Source organism: Bufo bufo, chromosome 3 (genome assembly GCF_905171765.1).
Source record: "Bufo bufo chromosome 3, aBufBuf1.1, whole genome shotgun sequence".
In the NCBI taxonomy this organism is placed as follows: domain Eukaryota; kingdom Metazoa; phylum Chordata; class Amphibia; order Anura; family Bufonidae; genus Bufo; species Bufo bufo.
The window spans coordinates 603,636,762-603,656,962 of NC_053391.1; the positions used below are offsets into that span (position 1 = coordinate 603,636,762).

Below are 20,201 nucleotides of genomic sequence, written 5' to 3' on the forward strand. Positions count from 1 at the left end.
AGATTGCGCTTCTTCTGGCCGCACTAATCGTCAGAGCGCAGCATTGCGCCATATATATGCGACGCTCCACAGCCGGCATCATGTGCAGCAGCTGTGCGCCGCCAGTGAATGACGGAAAACACATGACAAAGGAAGCAAAACAAATCACACAAACAAGTGTAAAAAACAAACAGACACAGGTCAGATAGGTCGCGCTAGCATAGCAGCTATACCATATGCAGCAATCATTAATATGAATAAAAATATTGTACGATGCAGCGTTGAGAGGGAAACAGGGCACAGAGGGGTTAATCCCTTAAAGCAGACCTGGGCAAACTACGGCCCGCGGGCCGTATACGGCCCGGCGGACCTTTTAATCCGGCCCCCGGCATTTTTGTTGCCGCCGCCGCCGCCGGCCCTGTAACAGCACGGAGTCACTGTCCGGAGTGAGGAGGGGGCGGGGCCCGCGGCCGCTCTGCGCTCCGCTCTGCTGCCTGGCCTGCCTGTCTCTTTAACAGAGCAGACCAGTGGCTGCTGGAGCGTGATGCAGCTGCCGCACAGGCAGAAAGAGGAAGGAGGCGGAGCCCCAGCCAGCAGCCACAGCCAAAGCCAAGCAACTAACAGAACTTACAGGTATTTGGTGGGGGTGGGGGTGGGGGGGGCTCATATAGGACAGGGGGACAGTGTGTGCTTTCCTGCCTGCTACTACATCACCCCCCCCCCCCAGGGATTGTGGGGGTCATTAAGGGTTGGACTTGCTGCTGATGTTGAGTGTGCCAGTGTGTGTGTGTCCGTCCCTGTGTGTGTGTGTCTGTCCCTTTGTGTGTGTGTGTGTGTCCGTCCCTGTGTGTGTGTCTGTCCCTTTGTGTGTGTGTGTCTATCCCTGTGTGTGTGTGTTTGTCCCTTTGTGTGTGTGTGTGTGTGTCCATCCCTGTGTGTGTGTGTTTGTCCCTTTGTGTGTGTGTCCCCGTCCCTGTGTGTGTCCGTCCGTGTGTGTCTGTCCCTTTGTGTGTGTCCGTCCCTTTGTGTGTGTGTGAGTGTGTCTGTCCCTTTGTGTGTGTCCCCGTCCCTGTGTGTATGTCTCTCCCTGTGTGTATCACCTTGCCCACAGTGTTCCTATGTCTTGACGCAGCTGCTTCAGAACGTTCTGTGCGGGGAAGAAGATGGAAGAGGAGGCAGCGCCAGCATGGAGTCTGTGCGATAGACACAGGGAGGCACACTAAGGACGAAGGTAACACTTCCACATGATCTACACTAGTGTTATCTGTGGTTTTACATAGGACTGCAGGTAACACTACTACATTATTTAGCACTAGTGTTATCTGTGGTTTTACATAGGACTGCAGGTAACACTACCACAAGGTTAGCTCACACAGGGCGCCTGAACACCTAAGGCCGGCCCTGGCTGCGCACCCCAGCGCCAAGGGATGACGTCACTGATGTAATATGCCTCTTATATGTGGAGAGCGGTGATGTCACAGATGTAATATATTACTTATAAGTGATATATTACATCAGTGACATCACCACTCTCCACACATAAGTAATATATTACATCAGTGACATCACTGCTGTCCACATATACCGGTAAGTAATACATTACATCAGTGACATCACCGCTCATCACATATATGTGGAGAGCGGTGATGTCACTGATGTAATATATCGCCTATATGTGGACAGCGGTGATGTCACTGATGTAATATAACATTATATGTGGAGAGCGGTGATGTCACTGATGTAAAATATCACTTATATGTGGAGAGCGGTGATGTCACTGATGTAATATAACATTCTATGTGGAGAGTGTTCATGTCACTGATGCAATACAGCGCTCCAGATGGCGACCAAAATGGTCGCCAATGCGCCTTAAAATTTGCAGATGGCGACAAGACTTGTCATAGGCTACAGGCCTGAGGTCTATTTGGTAGTGAAATCCCAGCGCAGGCAGGCATGATGATGTCATCACGCCCGCCTGTGCCAGGACGCGGTGATTTTATGCAGTATTGAGTTTAGCCTTTTGGCCCGGCCCTCCAAAATATTTTCAGTTTCTCATGTGGCCCCATCGAAAAAATAATTGCCCACCCCTGCCTTAAAGGGACCTGGGGTTCATTTAGAGAAAGCTGGCTCACGCCTGTAAATAGGCTATTTGACATCCCGCTCTTAAAGGAACACGGACATGTCGTTCCTATCGTTCAGTCCTGCCGCACCAGTGGCTTTGGTAAGAAGGATCCACCTTGCTTCCCTCTGCAGGAGCAGCCGGTGACGATCCCCTCCCCTAGGGATGGATCGGACCTGTTCCACTCCCGCAAAGGAAAGACAACGCGGACGGCCACCATGTGCGGCCCTGACATGTTCAATCAGGCGGGGACATCCTCTACCTGAACGAATGGAACTGACATGCTCACGTATTCGCTCAAAGATCGGGCGAATCGTTTTACCGATATAGTATCTATTGCATGGACAAAAAACGACGTACACAACGTAGGGCGTCCGGCATGTTATGAAATCTCGTACTACATGCTGTACCCCTCCTATTTGTAACCACTTGCCACAGTTATTTAGTGCGCAAAAGGAGCAGTGCCCACATTTATGATTGCCTGCGGGTTTTTTGCCGGTGAGCCAAGTCTCCGCCTGTGACGTGCAGAATACGCTATTCACCAATTTATCTTTAAGAGTTGCGCATTTTCTAAATGTGACCAGTGGTCGCTGACTGGAGAGGTTGCTTAGAGCCGGGTCCCCCTTGAGGAGATCCCAGTTCTCATATATCACCCGTTTGATGATATCTGCGGCAGGGCTGTACTTGAATGCAAAGCAAAACGGGGTCGCTCAATGCTTTTGTCCTTTTCCACCAGCAATGTGTTACGGTCCAGTGTGGCAGCTTTTCGGAGGGCTGCTGAGACTATTCCCGGTGGGTAACCCCGATCCATGAGACGTTCACTAAGCTCATCAGCTTGCCTGTGGAACCCAGAATCGGTGTCATTAATCCTCCTCAAACGGACGAATTGTCCGTATGGGACGGCTTTTTTCACCGATGGCGGGTGGAAACTGGTCTGGTGAAGCAGCGGGTTAGTCGCTGTGGGCTTGCGGAAGCCCGTGGTATGTAATACACCATCTCTCACTGTAATACGCACATCCAGGAAGTCAAGCGATTCACCCCCAAAATTGAGGGTGAACCGCATGTTCATCCTGTTGTGCGCATTGAGATACTCCACAAATCTGCGGCATGACTCCTCGCCGCCCGACCAGACCATGAAAACGTCATCCACATAGCGTAGAAATAAATGCATAAACCGTAGGAAGGGGTTACCCACCGAGAATATGTAAGTCTCTTCAAATACCGCCAGGTACAGGTTTGCAAATGTGCACGACACGGGCGTGCCCATTGCAGTACCTAGTACCTGGCGGTACCACTGACCGTCAAACTGGAACACATTGCTGGTGAGAACCAGGTCCAGTGCCTCCATGATAAAGCTATTAAACAAGGCCTCTTTGTTACTCCTACTTAATACTGTATCAACAGCACGGAGTCCTAATTTGTGAGGGATCCTAGTATATAGACTCTCGACGTCCAAGGACACCAGGCAGAACTCCCTCCGCCACTCAAAATGTTGGAGTGTTCGGAGGAAGTCCCCGGTGTCCTTGAGATACGTCGGAGTCCCCACAAGGAGTGGCCTGAGGAGCCAGTCCACATAGCCAGATAGTGGCTCCGTCGCTGACCCAATCCCAGCCACTATAGGGCGACCAGGGGGCTGGGTCAGCGACTTGTGGATTTTCGGTACGAAGTACCAGACGGGGACTTTAGGGTGGGTGGGGATAAGCCGTTTGGCCATGCCTTTAGGTAAGAAACCGGCCCCTATGTACTTCTCAACAAATGCATGAAGTCTAACAAGAATTCCCTGTATGGGGTCTCCCTTCAATTTAAGGTAAACTGTGCCGTCTCCCAATTGCCTCCCCGCCTCCTCCCTATAATACTCCCTGGTCATCAGAACCACGTTCCCTCCCTTGTCGGCCGGCTTGATGACAATATTATCCTGTTGTTTCAACCACAAAAGGGCTCGATGCTCTTCCCCAGTAACATTCGGGGGTGCTGCTGGGTAAATCAGCGCACGTATCTCTCTTAACACCCTTTTGTGGAACAGGTCTACTGCTGAGCCGGCCGGCATGGGAGGAAGGAAGGTGGAACTGATGCCACCGGTATACTTATCAACCTTACTACTACCACCACTAACTGGCGTGTCTGACTCCATATTGGCTAGGAACTGGATAACCTGTATCTCCTCTTCACTGTAGCGACCCTTAAGGTGGAAGTCAGCTCCTGTAATTGTCGCCGGGATTTCTCCTGGCAATGGTACAGCATTACTCGGGGGGGTTTCAGCAAACATTTTTTTCAAAAACAATTTGCGGATAGACAAAAACAAGTCGATCTCAAAGTCCGCAGGGCTGAACTGCTCAGCTAGGCTGAATCCCAACCCTCGATTGAGGAGGGGGATGCAGCCCGGGGGCAGTTCTAAGCCTGTGAGGTTCACCACTATATCGGCAGAAATGGTGTTCGTGGGTTCTCCTATTGTCGCCACGAAACCTGGCGTCTCCGCCTCGTCGATTTGCGTGTTTCTTTCGGTTTTTCTTGAGCGTCTGCCACGCCCCCTTCTCGTTCTCTTTCTAAAGGGGTAGAGTTGCTTGGTGAATGGGTTCCATTTTCTTCTGACGGACTAGAGTCCGAGTCGGTAGCCCAAAAGTTGTTACGTCCTCGCCGTGGGGTACGCTTGGGGCGTATTCTCTTTTTGCCCCAGTCGAAAACTCGATCAAGTTCATAGTCATTTTTATCTCTAATAAATTTGTCTCTTTTCTTCTCCTTGATCTCCATTTGGGTGGCCAAAAGCTTTTTGTTCAGTCGTTTCTCAAAATTGACGAATTGAGACTCCATCAGTCTCTTCTGTAACTCCTCTCTTGCTCTGTTTAATTCCTCTGTCACTGCTGCATATTCCTTCTCATCTCGGGTTAATACAAGACCCATGATCTGCATAGAGAATTGCTGGTGTGCGTCCTTCCACGCACATACGAAAGCGGGGTCATCTTCATACTGGACAATTTCTTTGAACATACGCAAGCCCCTTGGGACCCGTTCACAGTCCTGATAAGATTTCAGGGACTTGATTGTCCAGAATAACCGCACCTCTTTATCCGCCAGCTGGAAGATTTTTGACTCCAAAGCCTTAGTGCTGATAGTGTGCGTGTAGTCTCCCTCGTCACAAGCTGCAAAGAACGTGTCCGCCCCCTCTCTTCCCTGTGTTAGGCTGAATGCGGTATCTTGCGTGGCCAGAGAGGCCGGTGCCTGAGAATCTTCTGCGTGCTCAGCCATAAGGATACAATGAATCAAGCTGTACAAACAAGAAAAAGAACGAAGCGGCACTGCAAGAATCAGGCAAGTCAAGCCGGTGCTCTGTACTGGCTCAGATAGCGGCACCGCAGCGAAACATACACTCCGTATGTGGTGCTCAGCATTAGGTAAAGGTTATATGGATAGTACGCATGTAGAGAGGTCAGAAAGAATATGCGGCACTCACCGGAATCTTCACAAGGTATTGCTCTTTATTAGTCCTTCATACAGGACGAGTAGGTAGGGTACTGGGGCGGACAGGCTCCTGCAGGTGAATGGCGGCTACGGCCGTTTCGCGCTATAGATTGCGCTTCTTCTGGCCGCACTAATCGTCAGAGCGCAGCATTGCGCCATATATACGCGACGCTCCACAGCCGGCATCATGTGCAGCAGCTGTGCGCCGCCAGTGAATGACGGAAAACACATGACAAAGGAAGCAAAACGAATCACACAAACAAGTGTAAAAAACAAACAGACACAGGTCAGATAGGTCGCGCTAGCATAGCAGCTATACCATATGCAGCAATCATTAACCTGCAGGAGCCTGTCCGCCCCAGTACCCTACCTACTCGTCCTGTATGAAGGACTAATAAAGAGCAATACCTTGTGAAGATTCCGGTGAGTGCCGCATATTCTTTCTGACCTCTCTACATGCGTACTATAGGTGAGAGATCTGCTGCAATATGCGGTGGATTAATTGGATTGGGGGGGGGGTGGCTGTGATGCGTCTAGTGCGGGGAGATGTGTGTTTTGTTTTTTTTTTCTTCTTAATTGCTGTTCATAATGTCAATCAGAATTCTTACCTGGAATGTAAGGGGTTTGGGGGATAGAAGAAAGAGACAAGCGGTTTTCGACCTGATGCGTATACACCTCCCAGCAATTGTATGTTTGATAAAAACGCATCTTACCGGGGAGACCTCCAGGATGGCCACCAAGGGATGGGCTGCGCCCACGTACCACTCTACCTTCTCTAGCCACCCTAGGGGAGTGACTGTCTTTATTCATAGATCGATTGACTTTATGTGCGAGGCATCCTCTGTTGACCATCAGGGGAGATTCGTCTTCCTATATTGTAAGCTGGCGGAGAAGATATGTTTATATTCCACCCCCATTCTCTTTCTTAGTACTTAATTCTCTGCTAAAATTAATGGATAAATGGCCAGAATGTCCTACATTGATTATCGGAGACTTCAACTGTGATATCAACCCTGCGGTAGACAGGGTCTCTATGGGTGTCAAATGAGACGCCTCTGTTCAGGGGTCCCCCTTGGCACGTTTCTGCTTTGGGGCCGGGTTTGACAATGTCTGGGGAAGTCTGCCCTCAGATTGTTCTTGCTTTGTAGATGAACAATCCTATAAAACAAAAATGTGCTTATATAAGAAGGAAATTTACATGTCTGCTTATCATCAGTGCTTCTGCTTATCACAAGGTTTCATTGCATTGTTCACAAACCATTAGTTTCTGTTGTATATGAAAATTAAAACTGAAATTATTTTAATTAAGATTGAGATGATAAATCAGAGGCTGTAATTAAAAGAGGATGCAACACCTCACCTAAATTATCCTGTAGGGAGTATTTAGCTCATAATGATTTTTCTTACTTCCTCATTCCTATAACTATAAGCATTTACTATTTTCATATAACTGTGAAGAAATAAAATAATCATTACAGAAAATAATTAAACCATAAGGAAAAAAAATATCCAGAATTATCCCTTATTCATATGTCCAGTACTGTTGTGAAAATGCCCCAAGAATAGCAAATACTGTACTTACAAAATGATAAAATTGTGTAATATGAGTCAGAAAACACTGGGCCAGATTTACTAATCCTGTCTAATTAATCAATAGAGAAAACTTAGACAGTCTTAAAATGTACCAAATTTATCATAGTGGCTAATGATGAATAATTAATCTGGTATATCTTTAGACTACCTAGGAACCCCTTAGTGACCACGCACATTTAAAAAAAAATCACATTCCAAGAGCTATAACTTTTTTGTTTTTTCAGCAATGTACTTGTATGAGGTCTTATTTTTTGCAAGACAAGTTCTAGTTTCTAATGCACCATTTTGGGTACATGTAACTAAAACCCTCTATGTTTACGTCAGTATAAAGGCGTATTAGTGGTCACTAAGGGGCCAATTTGTTGGCCTAGCTTATGTTGAAAGTTTACATGCCCGAAAATCTGTCCGAGTGTGTTCCAATATACCAAAATTCTGCCCACTAAAAACTTTAGACTAACTCTAAATTGGTATTGCCTGTACATTTTTTTTTTAATCGTATATTACAGCTTTATAAATGTATCTAAAAGGTAGATAAAAGCTGGTCAGCCCAGATTCTAGTGGAAAACCAGGGAATGTCCAGGATGTTGGGAAAAAAAATTGGGGCAGATTTATCAAAACTGGTGTAAAGGGAAACTGGCTTAGTTGCCCATAGCAACAAATCAGAATTCACCATTCATTTTCCAAAAGAGTACTGAAAAATTAAAGGTTTAATCCGATTGGTTGTTATGGGCTACTAAACCAGGCTTGATTTACATCAGTTTTGATAAATCTCCCCCATAGTTTTTGGTGTATCTGAGTAATAAATGTGTCTAAAAATCAGTTGAACCAAAATTCTGTAACACTTAGCATAGCAAATGTGGGACAATATGTGTAAAACAGGTGAGACCATATGAAGAATATCTATAGTACTGACATCCCAAATGTATGGTTCAAATTAGAGATGAGTGAACTTCTTGAGATTTGCTTCTTGTCCAGTTTGAAATATTTTTCAAAAAGTTTGGTTTGGAACTGAATCGATTCATCACAAATCAAGGTTGCTTTAATTGCCTTAAATTTGGTATGGAACATCCTCTAGTCTCCTAGATCTAGATTTTAATGAAAAGATGTCTCTTTTTGTTAATTTTGTCCAAAATTTTCCCTCTTTCTCTCTTCCTCACCCCTCCCTAAGGTCTTGATCGCAATGACATCAATAGTAAATCATGTCTGATTGACAATAATATATACAAGAAATGGGTAAACGCATGTTTGACAGAATTAACAAATATCTAGTTTAAAAACACACCACTCCGTCGTGTGTGTCATGCTTTTTCGTATTATAAAGCAAATATTTGGAAACAACATCATTGTTATAAGAAATAGGATTTTTTACATAAGTATGGAACATGAAATGAGAATTCACCTTTATAAAAACTTCACATTTACTAAATTGAATTTACCTGTTAGTAATAATAAAAACATATTTTTCAATCCTTTTCAAAAATACCAGAGAAAACAAGCTAAATATATAAATAGTAAGAAATGAAAAATTGTGTGTTAGCAGACGAGTTTTAAATGTCATCTCAGTACAGAAGACAAACTTGCTTAGTGGCCTATTTCTAAGGTAATAGTGCCTATAAAATGTGAAATTAAATTAAATCAAATTGAAGTAGAACATATTAACAGGCCAATTTATATTTTCACAATGTTATTAAGACAATTTAGTTTACACCTATATTTAGTAAGTGAGAAAGGAATGCCTAGTGGCACGCCATGCCCAAGACCAAACCCTTTAATGTTTTAAAAGTATTATCATTTTCCCATGTGACCAAACCCTTATCTCAAAACATATAAAATGACATGTTGGTCCACTAAAGGGGCTAAGTCTAATCTCATATTCCTTCTGCTTTTGCTTCTGCACGGTGTGTAGACTTACCTTCACAAATCCACAATGAGCCAAACATTGGGCGCCAAGCTTGAAAAGTGTAATGTTGGGAGTCCTTGTGGCACTAAGAACTTTAGCAGCTGCTCAACCGGTGGTGGGTATGGAGGTGGAAAAGTCAGCTTCACTTCATCTTCAGTTATACGATCTGGAAGTAAACCTGCATACTCCGCTAGTGGCAGATTTGGTTCATCTAGCCTTTTCAACTTTGGCGGGAACAAAAGGATAAGCACTGGAAGCAACAGAGGAGTAATCATTGGTGGTAGAAGCTATAGCAGCTTTTGTGAAAGTTTCCCTGTTTGCCCACCAGGAGGTATCCAAAATGTTACAGTCAACCATTTACTGCTCCAACCAGTCAACGCAGATATTGATCCAAATGCCCATAGAATCAAAACAGAAGAACGAGAGCAGATGAAATCTCTAAACAACAAGTTTGCATGCTTCATAGACAAGGTAAGCCAAGTTTATAGTCTTTCTAATAGTTACTAACTTAAAATATCAACTGCGGGTATAAACATAATGCATGGCTGTTATGTTTTATAGTTTTTGGAATTATATTGTCAAAACTATCTTTTATTTTAGGTTAGATTCCTTGAACAGCAAAATCAAATTCTGGAAACAAAATGGAATCTTTTGAAAGAGCAAAATCAAAAGATGGAAGCCAGGAAAGAATTTTACAACAGACAATATCAATCTATGTTTGATGCGAACATTAACAGTCTTCAAAGGCAAATTGATAATTCCAAAACTGAAAAATGCCGCCTGGAAGGTGACCTAAGTAGCATGCAAAATGTTGTGGAGGATTTTAAGTGCAAGTAAGTTATACACCAGCTGTGAGATAGTATTGGTATATCACATTATGGAATCATTTATGGATGTCTAGTGACATTTCTGATCACTGCTGAGGATTTTCCCTGTGTACAGGCCGAATAAATTAGCATTTTCCTTCCATAGATATGAAGAAGAGATTAATAAAAGAACATGTGCTGAAAATGAGTTTGTAACCTTGAAGAAGGTAAGTTTTATCTATCTTTTATTATTATTATTTTTTTGTGTGTGTCTCAACTGCAGACACAGTTTAATTCAACAGAAAGTAATGTATCAATATGTTGGTGTGTGTGATGAAACCAGAGAACCAAGAGGAAACCCACCCAAGTAGGTGGAGAACATACCAACTCTATACAGATGTTACCTTTGGTAGGATCTGAAATGTGGAAAAATACAGTGATTGGAAGTAGTGGAGTAGTTGTTTTTTTTTTAATTGAGACCAGAATGTGTAAACCTCTACTGTACTGCAAACAAAATAATATTGTATAGATCCTAAACATTAACTTTTTAAGAAGGATTTTGCAAAAAATTAGCATAGCAATAATAAGTATTAAGATAATTAAGTTGCTAAGGATTGGAAAAGTTAGTTTTTATAAAGAAACAGTGACACTCTTTCTCATGGGCTGTGCCTAGTATTGCAGCTCTTCTTCATTAATTTGAATGGTGCTGAGTTGCAAAGCCAGACCATCCAATGTGCAAGAGTGGCACTGGAGTTGGCATTGATTCTGGAAAAAAGAAGACCTTTTTTTTCTCACAAATACATCCATTTCCCTAAAAGTGTTCTGGTCCAATAATCAATTTCTGTGTTCTGTAGGATGTCCCTGTTGTGCTTATCATATTCTGTGTAATGATTATATATGAATTTAATGTATTAAATATATCATTGTATAAAATGTTTTTCTCTATTAAACTATGATATTTTTTCCCATTTCTAAGGATGTAGATGAGGTTTATTTGCAAAGAGTTTCTTTGGAGACCAAACAAGAAGCCTTGGAGAATCAGCTCAACTTCTTAAAGGCCATGTATGATGAGGTATAAGTGATTTTATTTGTTACATAAGTTTTATGTGATGTTTTGGCTGGACCTTCAATAGACATAGATTAAAGCTTTTTTCTATAAAAGCATACACAATATTTGTGTTATAGAAATTGTGCATCTACCATATTTTTCACCCCATGAGACGCACTAAAATGGGGGAAAATGCTAGTGCGTCTTATGTGGTGAATACAGGGCAAAGACATATAAAATATGCGGCACATTGATTATGCTCGGTACATCGCAGGCTGCACTGCATAGAAACAGCAGCCTGCGATGTACCAAACATCCAAGTTACCTGAAGAGGGAGAGCCTGGCAAATGCAGAGTGTGCTCGCTGATGGGGATTGGCCGTGGCATGCGCTGGGTGGTAGGGAAAGGTCTGCTGCGACGTGCGCTGGCTGGTAGGGCGAGAGACCGGCCGGCCCTGTCTGGGGCTGGTTGATAGGGACCGGCCGGCATTGAAAAGGTTGGTGGGAGCGCAGGAGCAGGCATTTGAGGGACGGAGCAGGCTTTCCTGCCACACATGCCTGCCCCGCCTCTAAGTCTTCACACTGCCTGCTCCTGTGTACAAGGTATGAGAGCTGATGAGAGGCTGGGGGGCTGTTGAGAGGCTAGAGGGCTGATAAGAAGGGGCTGATGAGAGGCTATTGGGCTGATAAGAAGGGGATGATAATAAGGGGCTACTACGAAGGGGCTGATTATAGGCTGATAAGAAGGGGCTGATGATAGAAGGCTGATAAGAAGGGGCTGATGATAAGAGGCTAATAAGAATGGGCTAATGATAAGAGGCTGATAAGAAGGGGCTGATGATAAGAGGCTGATGATAAGAGGCTGATAACAAGGGGCTGATGATAAGAGGCTGATAACAAGGGGGTGATGATAAGAGGCTGAGAAAAAGGGGCTGATGATAAGAGTCTGAGAAGAAGGGGCTGATGATAAGAGGCTGCTGGGGTCTGATGATAAAAAGCTGCTAGGGGCTGATCTGAGGTCTTAATAGGGGTCTCATTTATATTGGGGCTCTTATCTGGGGTCTGATTGGGGGTCGCACACTTTGGAGTCTGAGCTGAGATCTGATTGGGGTCTGATCTGAGGTTTTATTGGGGTCTTATTAACATTGGGGGGTCTGATTGGGGCTGTCATCTGAGATCTGATTAACATTGGGGGTTTGATTGGTGGTCTGACCAGAGATGTAATGGTGTTTCTTATTGTCCTCCTCTTAAACCTAGGTGCGTCTTATGGGCCAGTGCGTCTTATAGGGCGAAAAATATGGTACCATGTTTTTTTTGCACCTTAATTATAGAGTGTACGAAGAGTCTTTTATTTTAATCCTACACTCAGCTTAAAGCCTATCAAAAAGACATGCTTTAATATATTCCTTACATGTTTTATCTTATCTAGTCTATAAATCATTGTGACAGACACTTTATTTTTTATTTTTTAAAGAACATATTATTCCATTAAAATGAAACTCTGCAAGTAAGACTGGTTTCTAATGAATATTGAAGACTTATGGAGAGTAGAGTGTTATAAAATGATGTTCCAGAGATGCACTGAACATTAAAGGCAAAGAAGTAGATGTCAGGATAGTCAATACTATTTGGAACCATTCCATCTCGTTTCTGTTGCTGTTTGATGGCCAGAACAGACAAATTTGTCAATGGGATAGTTGCACAGTTACATAGTTAGAACAGTTGAAAAAGACATAAGTCCATCAAGTTCAATCAGGTTATGGGTGGGGAAGTGAATTAAGGAAAGGGGAGTGAGAAACTAGAATTGTACCTACCTATTGGGGAAGACTAGAGCCCTTTTTGAAAATGGGCACCAAATTTGCCTTGTGCCAGTTGCTTGGCACTGTAGAATTCACTAGAGAATCTAATAATGGTAAATGACAAAAGGTGATCATTTTTAGTGTTCTGACTAATGTTGAGTATATCATTCTGTTTCAGGAAGTGGCTGAAATGCAAGAACGAATTTCTGATACAAATGTTGTCTTGACTATGGACAACAACCGTAATTTGGACTGGGATGGACTAATTGCTGAAATGAAATCTCAATATGAGGAAATTGCATCAAAAAGTAAAGCTGAGGCCGAAGCTACCTATGCTAGACAAGTAAGGGATCTTCAAAATAAAAATTGCCTCTTACTGTATATAAATTCTGAATGGATATTGTGTTTTAGCTGCCATGCAAAAGGATGAGATTTATGTTTTGGTTTAATAGTATCAACAGCTGAAGGATGCAGCTGGACAACATGTAGATAGTCTACGAAACAGCAAGACTGAGATCCAAGAACTGAGCAGCCTGATCAAGAGAATTCAAGGTGAAATTGACTGTGTGAAAAAGCAGGTAGGTGTATAGAAGTGTCAAGTTCTCCAGTTTCATGCATTCTCATGGTTCATGCACTCTATGTACTCTCTGTATAAATTAGAAACTGTAGCATCCTATGGATCACTTTTGAAAATGATGGCAAGATTTCTTCTTTTAACAATACCCAAATATATGTTTTTGTTTCCTTTTCAAAGATTTCCAGCTTAGAGACTGCAATTTGTAAAGCAGAAGACCGTGGAGAACTTGCTTTGAAAGATGCCAAAGTCAAACTATGTGAATTGGAGGCTGCTCTACAGAAAGCCAAAGAAGATTTAGCTTGTCAGCTCCGTGACTATCAGGCAATTCTCAGTGTAAAACTGATTCTAGATGCTGAGATAGGCACTTACCGAACTCTATTAGAAGGGGAGGAGAGCAGGTGAGTACTAACTTGATCCTGAGTGGATCATCAAATCTACTTGGATACCTACACCTAATGTATACCTGAGTCCTGCAGTAACCACAGATATGCACCTGTATTAAAACTCAGGTCCTCTGGACCTGATGTTCTTTCATTTACATGTCTTGTTCAAATCAATAGAACGGACTCTTTTATCCCAATGGAGATCATTAAAAGGTGTTCTGCCTTTTAGTTAACCTCTTTTATGTGAGTACTTTACACAGAGTATGTTTAATCGCACAGGATCCCACTATTTGGACCTTCAGGGATTAGATAAAGCTATCAGCAGATAAGAGAAGAGCGGGATCATACAATTTTGTGCACCCCTTTTTTTCAAGAGCATTACATTTGAGTCTAGAATGAGGATATTTTGAAACCAATACATTGTTCTATTCATCTCCTTACACTTTTTCTATTAATCAATGCATTTTTATTTTAATAGAATACATGGAGAAGTTGACAACAAAGTTAAGATGTGTAAGTACAATTTAGATTAATACGTCCTCCTTTGAGCTTGTAAGGTCTACATAACAGAAGAAGATTTCATATTATTAATGAAAAACTATAATGACTTCAAAAAGGAAATATACTAATCTAATAGTCTAGTGTGCAGATTACATTAATGTATGCTTTTAGAATAGTCTCTCAGGGTAATAGTCTCATCACTCTTCCATCATTTTTAATGTCTTATCTTACCATCAAATTCTTTTGACTAGCAACATATTTTTATGATTTAACGTAAAAAATAATGACAAAAGATAAAAAAAAAAAACTCTTAGGTACTAAATCACTAACGTTCAGGACAGACATTTTATACTTTTAAAGGGAATCTGTCACCAGTTTTGCCTTATCTGAGGACATTATAAAATGGTGACAGATAACCTGAGCAAAATGCTGGGTCACTTAATTGAAGTTGTTTTGCTAAAATCTGTATTGAGCACCTCATGCACAAGCCAAGCAATGGAGTCCACTCAATACAGACCATGTGCCAGGGAGTCCTCATATTAATGAGTTCCTAGCTGCATATTCATGAGTTATTGCCCTTGCTGCTGATTGAAATCTTTCTTCCTTTTGCAATCAGCGGAGGGACACGGGATAGATGGCACCTCACGGATAATGAGAGCTCCCTATCATGCACTCTGTATTACGTGCACTACCATGCTCAGCTTGTGCTGGTGCTACTCAATCCAGAATTTAGTAAAATGGCTGGGTCACCTCATATAAGGTATCTCTCATTTGTACTGTCTTCAGAGAAGGCAGTATAAAAACCGCGAAAGATCCCCTGTTTTTGTTAGAAGGGTCTCTCAACTTGATCACAGGTCACCCTTTATCTACCTGCTATCCCCGTCATACCAGTTTTCTTTGTGATTTTCATTGTGCTTCTTTACCCAATATAAATAGAACATATGTATTAAATGTAGAGGTCTCATACCAATCTGCTTGTTCTTGTAGGTGTCTTCAGCGCCACTGGAAAAGTTGGCAGTTCTGTGGTATCTGACTGCGCTCCATGCAATGTCAAAACTCCTGTGAGCAAAGTAACAGGAGCCCAAAGTGGAAAGACAATATACTCCACTGTGACCTCATCTCAGAGTACCTCCAGGAAGCAGTACTGATCACAACTTGAGATACTAGGAAGACATATTATAAGTGAAACCAGTCTGTGCTGTTGTTCCATTAGTGTATAAAGATGGGCATAACAATTTCTTCTTCTTGATGCATACTTACTGCATGCAGGTTCTATATATAGATGTCTAGTGTTTTAAAGTCATCTTAACAAATGAATGCAAACTTAATTGACTAGAACCTGGGCATCAATAGCTGATTATCTATATTGTATAGTTTCAATTCTCTCTTCCTACTGAAACTACTACTTTGGCCTTTGTCGCTATCACTGCATTACTGCAAGACTGTATCTTATCCTTCAATAAAGAGCATGTTAAACTCATAACAACATTGTTGTTTCTTATGTAATATAATGTTGAAGATTTGTCATCATATGTCATCACCACCACCACATGTTACTCATTTCGACTTAGTGGAATTAAACTGTACAGTTAGGCTGAGAACACTCATACAAATGGTCAGATGCAAACGAAGACCACGCCCACACAAAGTGGGCATGGATTTCAAATTGATAGTTCATGGATGCAAGTCTTTGCTAGTAATACCACAGTTGTACTGTACCTACAAAACACACACCCTTAACAATCATGTTAACGACTGTGCGCCATTAATTACCAGTCTGAAAACTGTGCCCATGTAGCATGTAACCACTACTAAGTATGTCTCTATGTGAAAACCTCATCTTAATATTGTAAATTTATTGGTGCTGATTCCAAGAATTAAATTGGATATGAAGTTTCACCTTGAATAGAACCATCATTTTGTGACTTTAGTTAGGATCTATGTTCTTCTGACATTGTTGGTTATCCATCAATTTAGTCTTTGGATGATGGCAAAGGAACCAGGGTAGAGGAATAGTAAAGCCGCAGGTAGTTGTGGAAAATGACTGCAATCATGATATACAGGTGAAACTTGAAAAATTTGAATATCGTGCAAAAGTCCATTTGATTCAGTAATGCAAATTAAAAGGAATTGCATTAATGCAGCTTAAAATTTGAATTTTGTGAAAAGGTTCAATATTCTAGGCTCAAAGTGTCACACTATAGTCGGCTAATTAATCCATACCCCCTGAGCAAAGGGAACCTCAAAATTGTGACTTTGGGGTTTCATAAGCTATAAGCCATAATCATCCAAATTATAGCAAATAAAGGCTTGAAATATCTCAGATGTTAGTTTCACCTTTTATGTTGCATTACCGAAATAAATGAACTTTGCACGATATTCAAATTTTTCGAGTTTTACCTGTATGGCAGGTTGTGCCTTTTACATAAGGCAAATCTTGCTTTGTCACTGAACTTAGGCTTTAACCCCTTAACTCTGATCCTGGCAGTATAATCCCTTAGATGCTGTGGTCAATAGTGATTGCAGCATCTTGATAGAATGCTTATTCTAAGTAGGGTGGGTGGTAATAGAAATATAGGGCACTTGTTGTCACATATGCAGTTTGAAAATAGATGACAGATAGAGGGAGCTCCCTCTGTCAGCGCATGAGCACAGCACAGCGAGATAGGTAACCCTGACAATTTGGGAACCTAGCCAATTAAACCTTGATTTTAAGGTCATGACACAGGCAAGGCCTAAGAAAATGTGTTCGTTGATACACTGACAAACAAAAATGTTTCAGAATGCAAAGTAAATTGTAAATAAACAGATTGCAGTTTCAAGTCCCTAAGGGCTCTTTCACACTTGCGTTCTTGTCTTCCGGCATAGAGTTCTGTCGTCGGGGCTCTATGCCGGAAGAATCCTGATCAGGATTATCCTAATGCATTCTGAATGGAGAGAAATCCGTTCAGGATGCATCAGGATGTCTTCAGTTCCGGAACGGAACGTTTTTTGGCCGGAGAAAATACTGCAGCATGCTGCGCTTTTTGCTCCGGCCAAAAATCCGGAACACTTGCCGCAAGGCCGGATCCGGAATTAATGCCCATTGAAAGGCATTGATCCGGATCCGGCCTTAAGCTAAACGTCGTTTCGGCGCATTGCCGGAGCCGACATTTAGCTTTTTCAGAGTGGTTACCATGGCTGCCGGGACGCTAAAGTCCTGGCAGCCATGGTAAAGTGTAGCGGGGAGCGGGGGAGCAGTATACTTACCGTCCGTGCGGCTCCCCGGGCGCTCCAGAGTGACGTCAGGGCGCCCCAAGCGCATGGATCATGTGATCACATGGATCACGTCATCCATGCGCATGGGGCGCTCTGACGTCATTCTGGAGCGCCCCGGGAGCCGCACGGACTGTAAGTATACCGCTCCCCCGCTCCCCGCTCCTACTATGGCAACCAGGACTTTAATAGCGTCCTGGCTGCCATAGTAACACTGAAAGCATTTGGAAGACGGTTCCGTCTTCAAATGCTTTCAGTACACTTGCGCTTTTCCGGATCCGGAGGGTAATTCCGGCAAGTGGAGTACACGCCGGATCCGGACAACGCAAGTGTGAAAGAGGCCTTAATTTAACAAAAAAAGTTAAAGTGCAATACAAATTAATTAGAAATAGATTATGGGTTTCTTTTAGCATGGTTTATATACAGTACAGCACAGCAAACATCATACAAATATTATAAATGTGCAACACAGCCCAGGATGCCACAATTAAACAGAATGAATACAATTTCTTCAACACACATAAGAGTTTTGTGCGGATCCGTCTGCATCTGTTCTGAACGGATCCGTTTGTATTATCTTTAACATAGCCAAGACGGATCCGTCTTGAACACCATTGAAAGTCAATGGAGGACGGATCCGTTTTCTATTGTGCCAGATTGTGTCAGTGAAAATGGATTTGTCCCCATTGACTTACATTGTGTCAGTTTCATCAGACGGACACCAAAACGGTGCAAGCAGCGTTTTTGTGTCCGTCTCCAAAGCTGAATGGAGACTGAACTGATGCAAACTGAGCGGATCCTTTTCCATTCAGAATGTTTTAGAATGCAAACTGGTCCGTTTTGGACCGCTTGTGAGAGCTATGAACGGAAAGCCAAAACGCGAGTGTGAAAGTAGACTAACTTGTTTGATGTACACTTTTACATTTTTCAAACTTCCATGGTTTAAACCTGGGGGCTGTTGGAAGCACTGGAGAAAATTAGATTGTGGAGGCCTTTTTTTAAGCAACTGGCTATACAGCTCTCATAGCTGTGTGGGCCTAGATTCCAATGCCCTTTTTAGCTCCCTGTCTGACATTAAATGGAGATAAATGGTAAATGGTAAATTGCAAACAATAATAAGAAATCAGACACTCAACAGAGGTCCCATGTAAAAGAGCTGTATATGGATCCTTGATCTCCACCCATGAGCTTACAAAATTTTACTTATTAATTAATTATTTATTTATTTTTTACAACTAATACACACACACACACACACAAGTAAATTGAAAATGCAAACCAGCATCAAACAGCATAAAAAAAACCCACCCAGACCAGTCCAGGAAAAGGAACAGAGATAGAGAAAAGAGAAAAAAAAAAAAAAGTTAAAATGAAATAATAAAAATAATCTGGTCAATGAGTGAACAGCATTGGAAAAGGGACTATTTTTGTGGTTGCTATTATAGTTTTCATAATACTAATAATTAGAGATGAGAGAATTTCTAAAAAATCCAATTTGGTCGATTCGACGAATTTTCTGAAAAGATTAGATCCAAATTAATTTGTGGTGAATCGGGTAAAAAAAAACAGCTATTTCCTGGCTGCAGAGAGCCTGTATAGTGGTGTAGAACACTGTGCCTTGCAGCAACACACATACTGAGTCTGCTGTGGTAGTGAAACAATACTGTGAGTCCGTATGACACGCAGATGACAGGCGTTGCTCTTAGAATCACTGCACACTTCACTTCTTTGGGCAGTTACGGGGCCAAAACTGACCACATAACTCAAGTTTGAACTCAGCCTTACAGGTCGATGTTAGCATCAGGTATAAAGAACCGTGCAGAGGCCCAAGATCCTACTGTAGCGTCAAAGAGAGCAGTCCTTTTACACCGTCGTCAGCTGATTCCACATAGATGTCTACAGAACCTGTTCTATTAAACGCGTATAAGTAGAGCCCCCCCTCACAGAGTGGAGAGGGTGTCAGCAGTAAGTTTGTGTTGACATCACTGATTATTTTGCCCTTCCTCTGATCCATCAGAACAATAACCCCCCCAAAAAAAAGATTCTGTCTGTTGAGCATCTGGTCAGTAATCCATCAGTATTGCTAATGTAAAAAAAAAGAAAAAACAGGAGTGAATGCAAAACAGAGATGACACATGAATGGCATATTTAAAAATAGAAGGAGGGGCACTCAATTGTCTGAGTACTCTTGGCAACAGTAGCAGATAAAATGGATGTGATTTAATATAATTAAAATAACAATAGGATCAATAATATATGATGTCAATGGGACATCAATAAGATTAGCACCATAGGATCTACAATATGATAAAATACATAAATGTGCAAGCAGATAATTAATAGCCCAGTTAGAAGCAGAGTGGAATGTCAGATATCCCTGTAATGCAAAGTTCCGTTGGTGTCACTTATAGCAACGTCAAATCCTCAGCTGATACGCTCCATATTAAGTTGGTATACAATGTTATAATGTATTAAGTAGTTGGTACGTTACCACCCGGCTGATAGGCGTCTGTTGGACCTCTTGCTTTGCCGCCCGGACCTACCACGGCGTCCCGTGTGGTCTCGCGGTTGTGATTTGGCGTCCCACGTGACCCGACGGCGTCTCACGTGACCGGGTGATGACCACGTGATCGACGTGTATAGGAAGTGAAGTAATCAGCTGTGCGTTCCACGGTACGATCCAATAGGGAACTATGCGTTCCACTTTTAGATTTGAAGGCAAAACCTCTCAGACGTCTGGATGAAAAGAACTATATCGCTGGCATATCGCGCAACATATGGTATCCG

At 42.4% G+C, this 20,201-nt stretch overlaps 1 protein-coding gene across 1 annotated transcript; it reads left to right on the plus strand.

Annotated features, from left to right (window-relative positions):
- Positions 1 to 8,989: 8,989 nt before the first annotated feature.
- On the plus strand, positions 8,990 to 15,639 carry LOC120996199 (keratin, type II cytoskeletal 75-like). The gene is made up of 9 exons (XM_040425980.1): positions 8,990 to 9,518; positions 9,648 to 9,880; positions 10,020 to 10,080; positions 10,830 to 10,925; positions 12,877 to 13,041; positions 13,151 to 13,276; positions 13,453 to 13,673; positions 14,137 to 14,171; positions 15,147 to 15,639. Exons 1-9 carry the CDS (start codon positions 9,075 to 9,077, stop codon positions 15,305 to 15,307), a joined length of 1,542 nt encoding a protein of 513 aa, XP_040281914.1. The 5' UTR covers positions 8,990 to 9,074; the 3' UTR covers positions 15,308 to 15,639.
- The last annotated feature ends 4,562 nt before the right edge of the window (positions 15,640 to 20,201 follow it).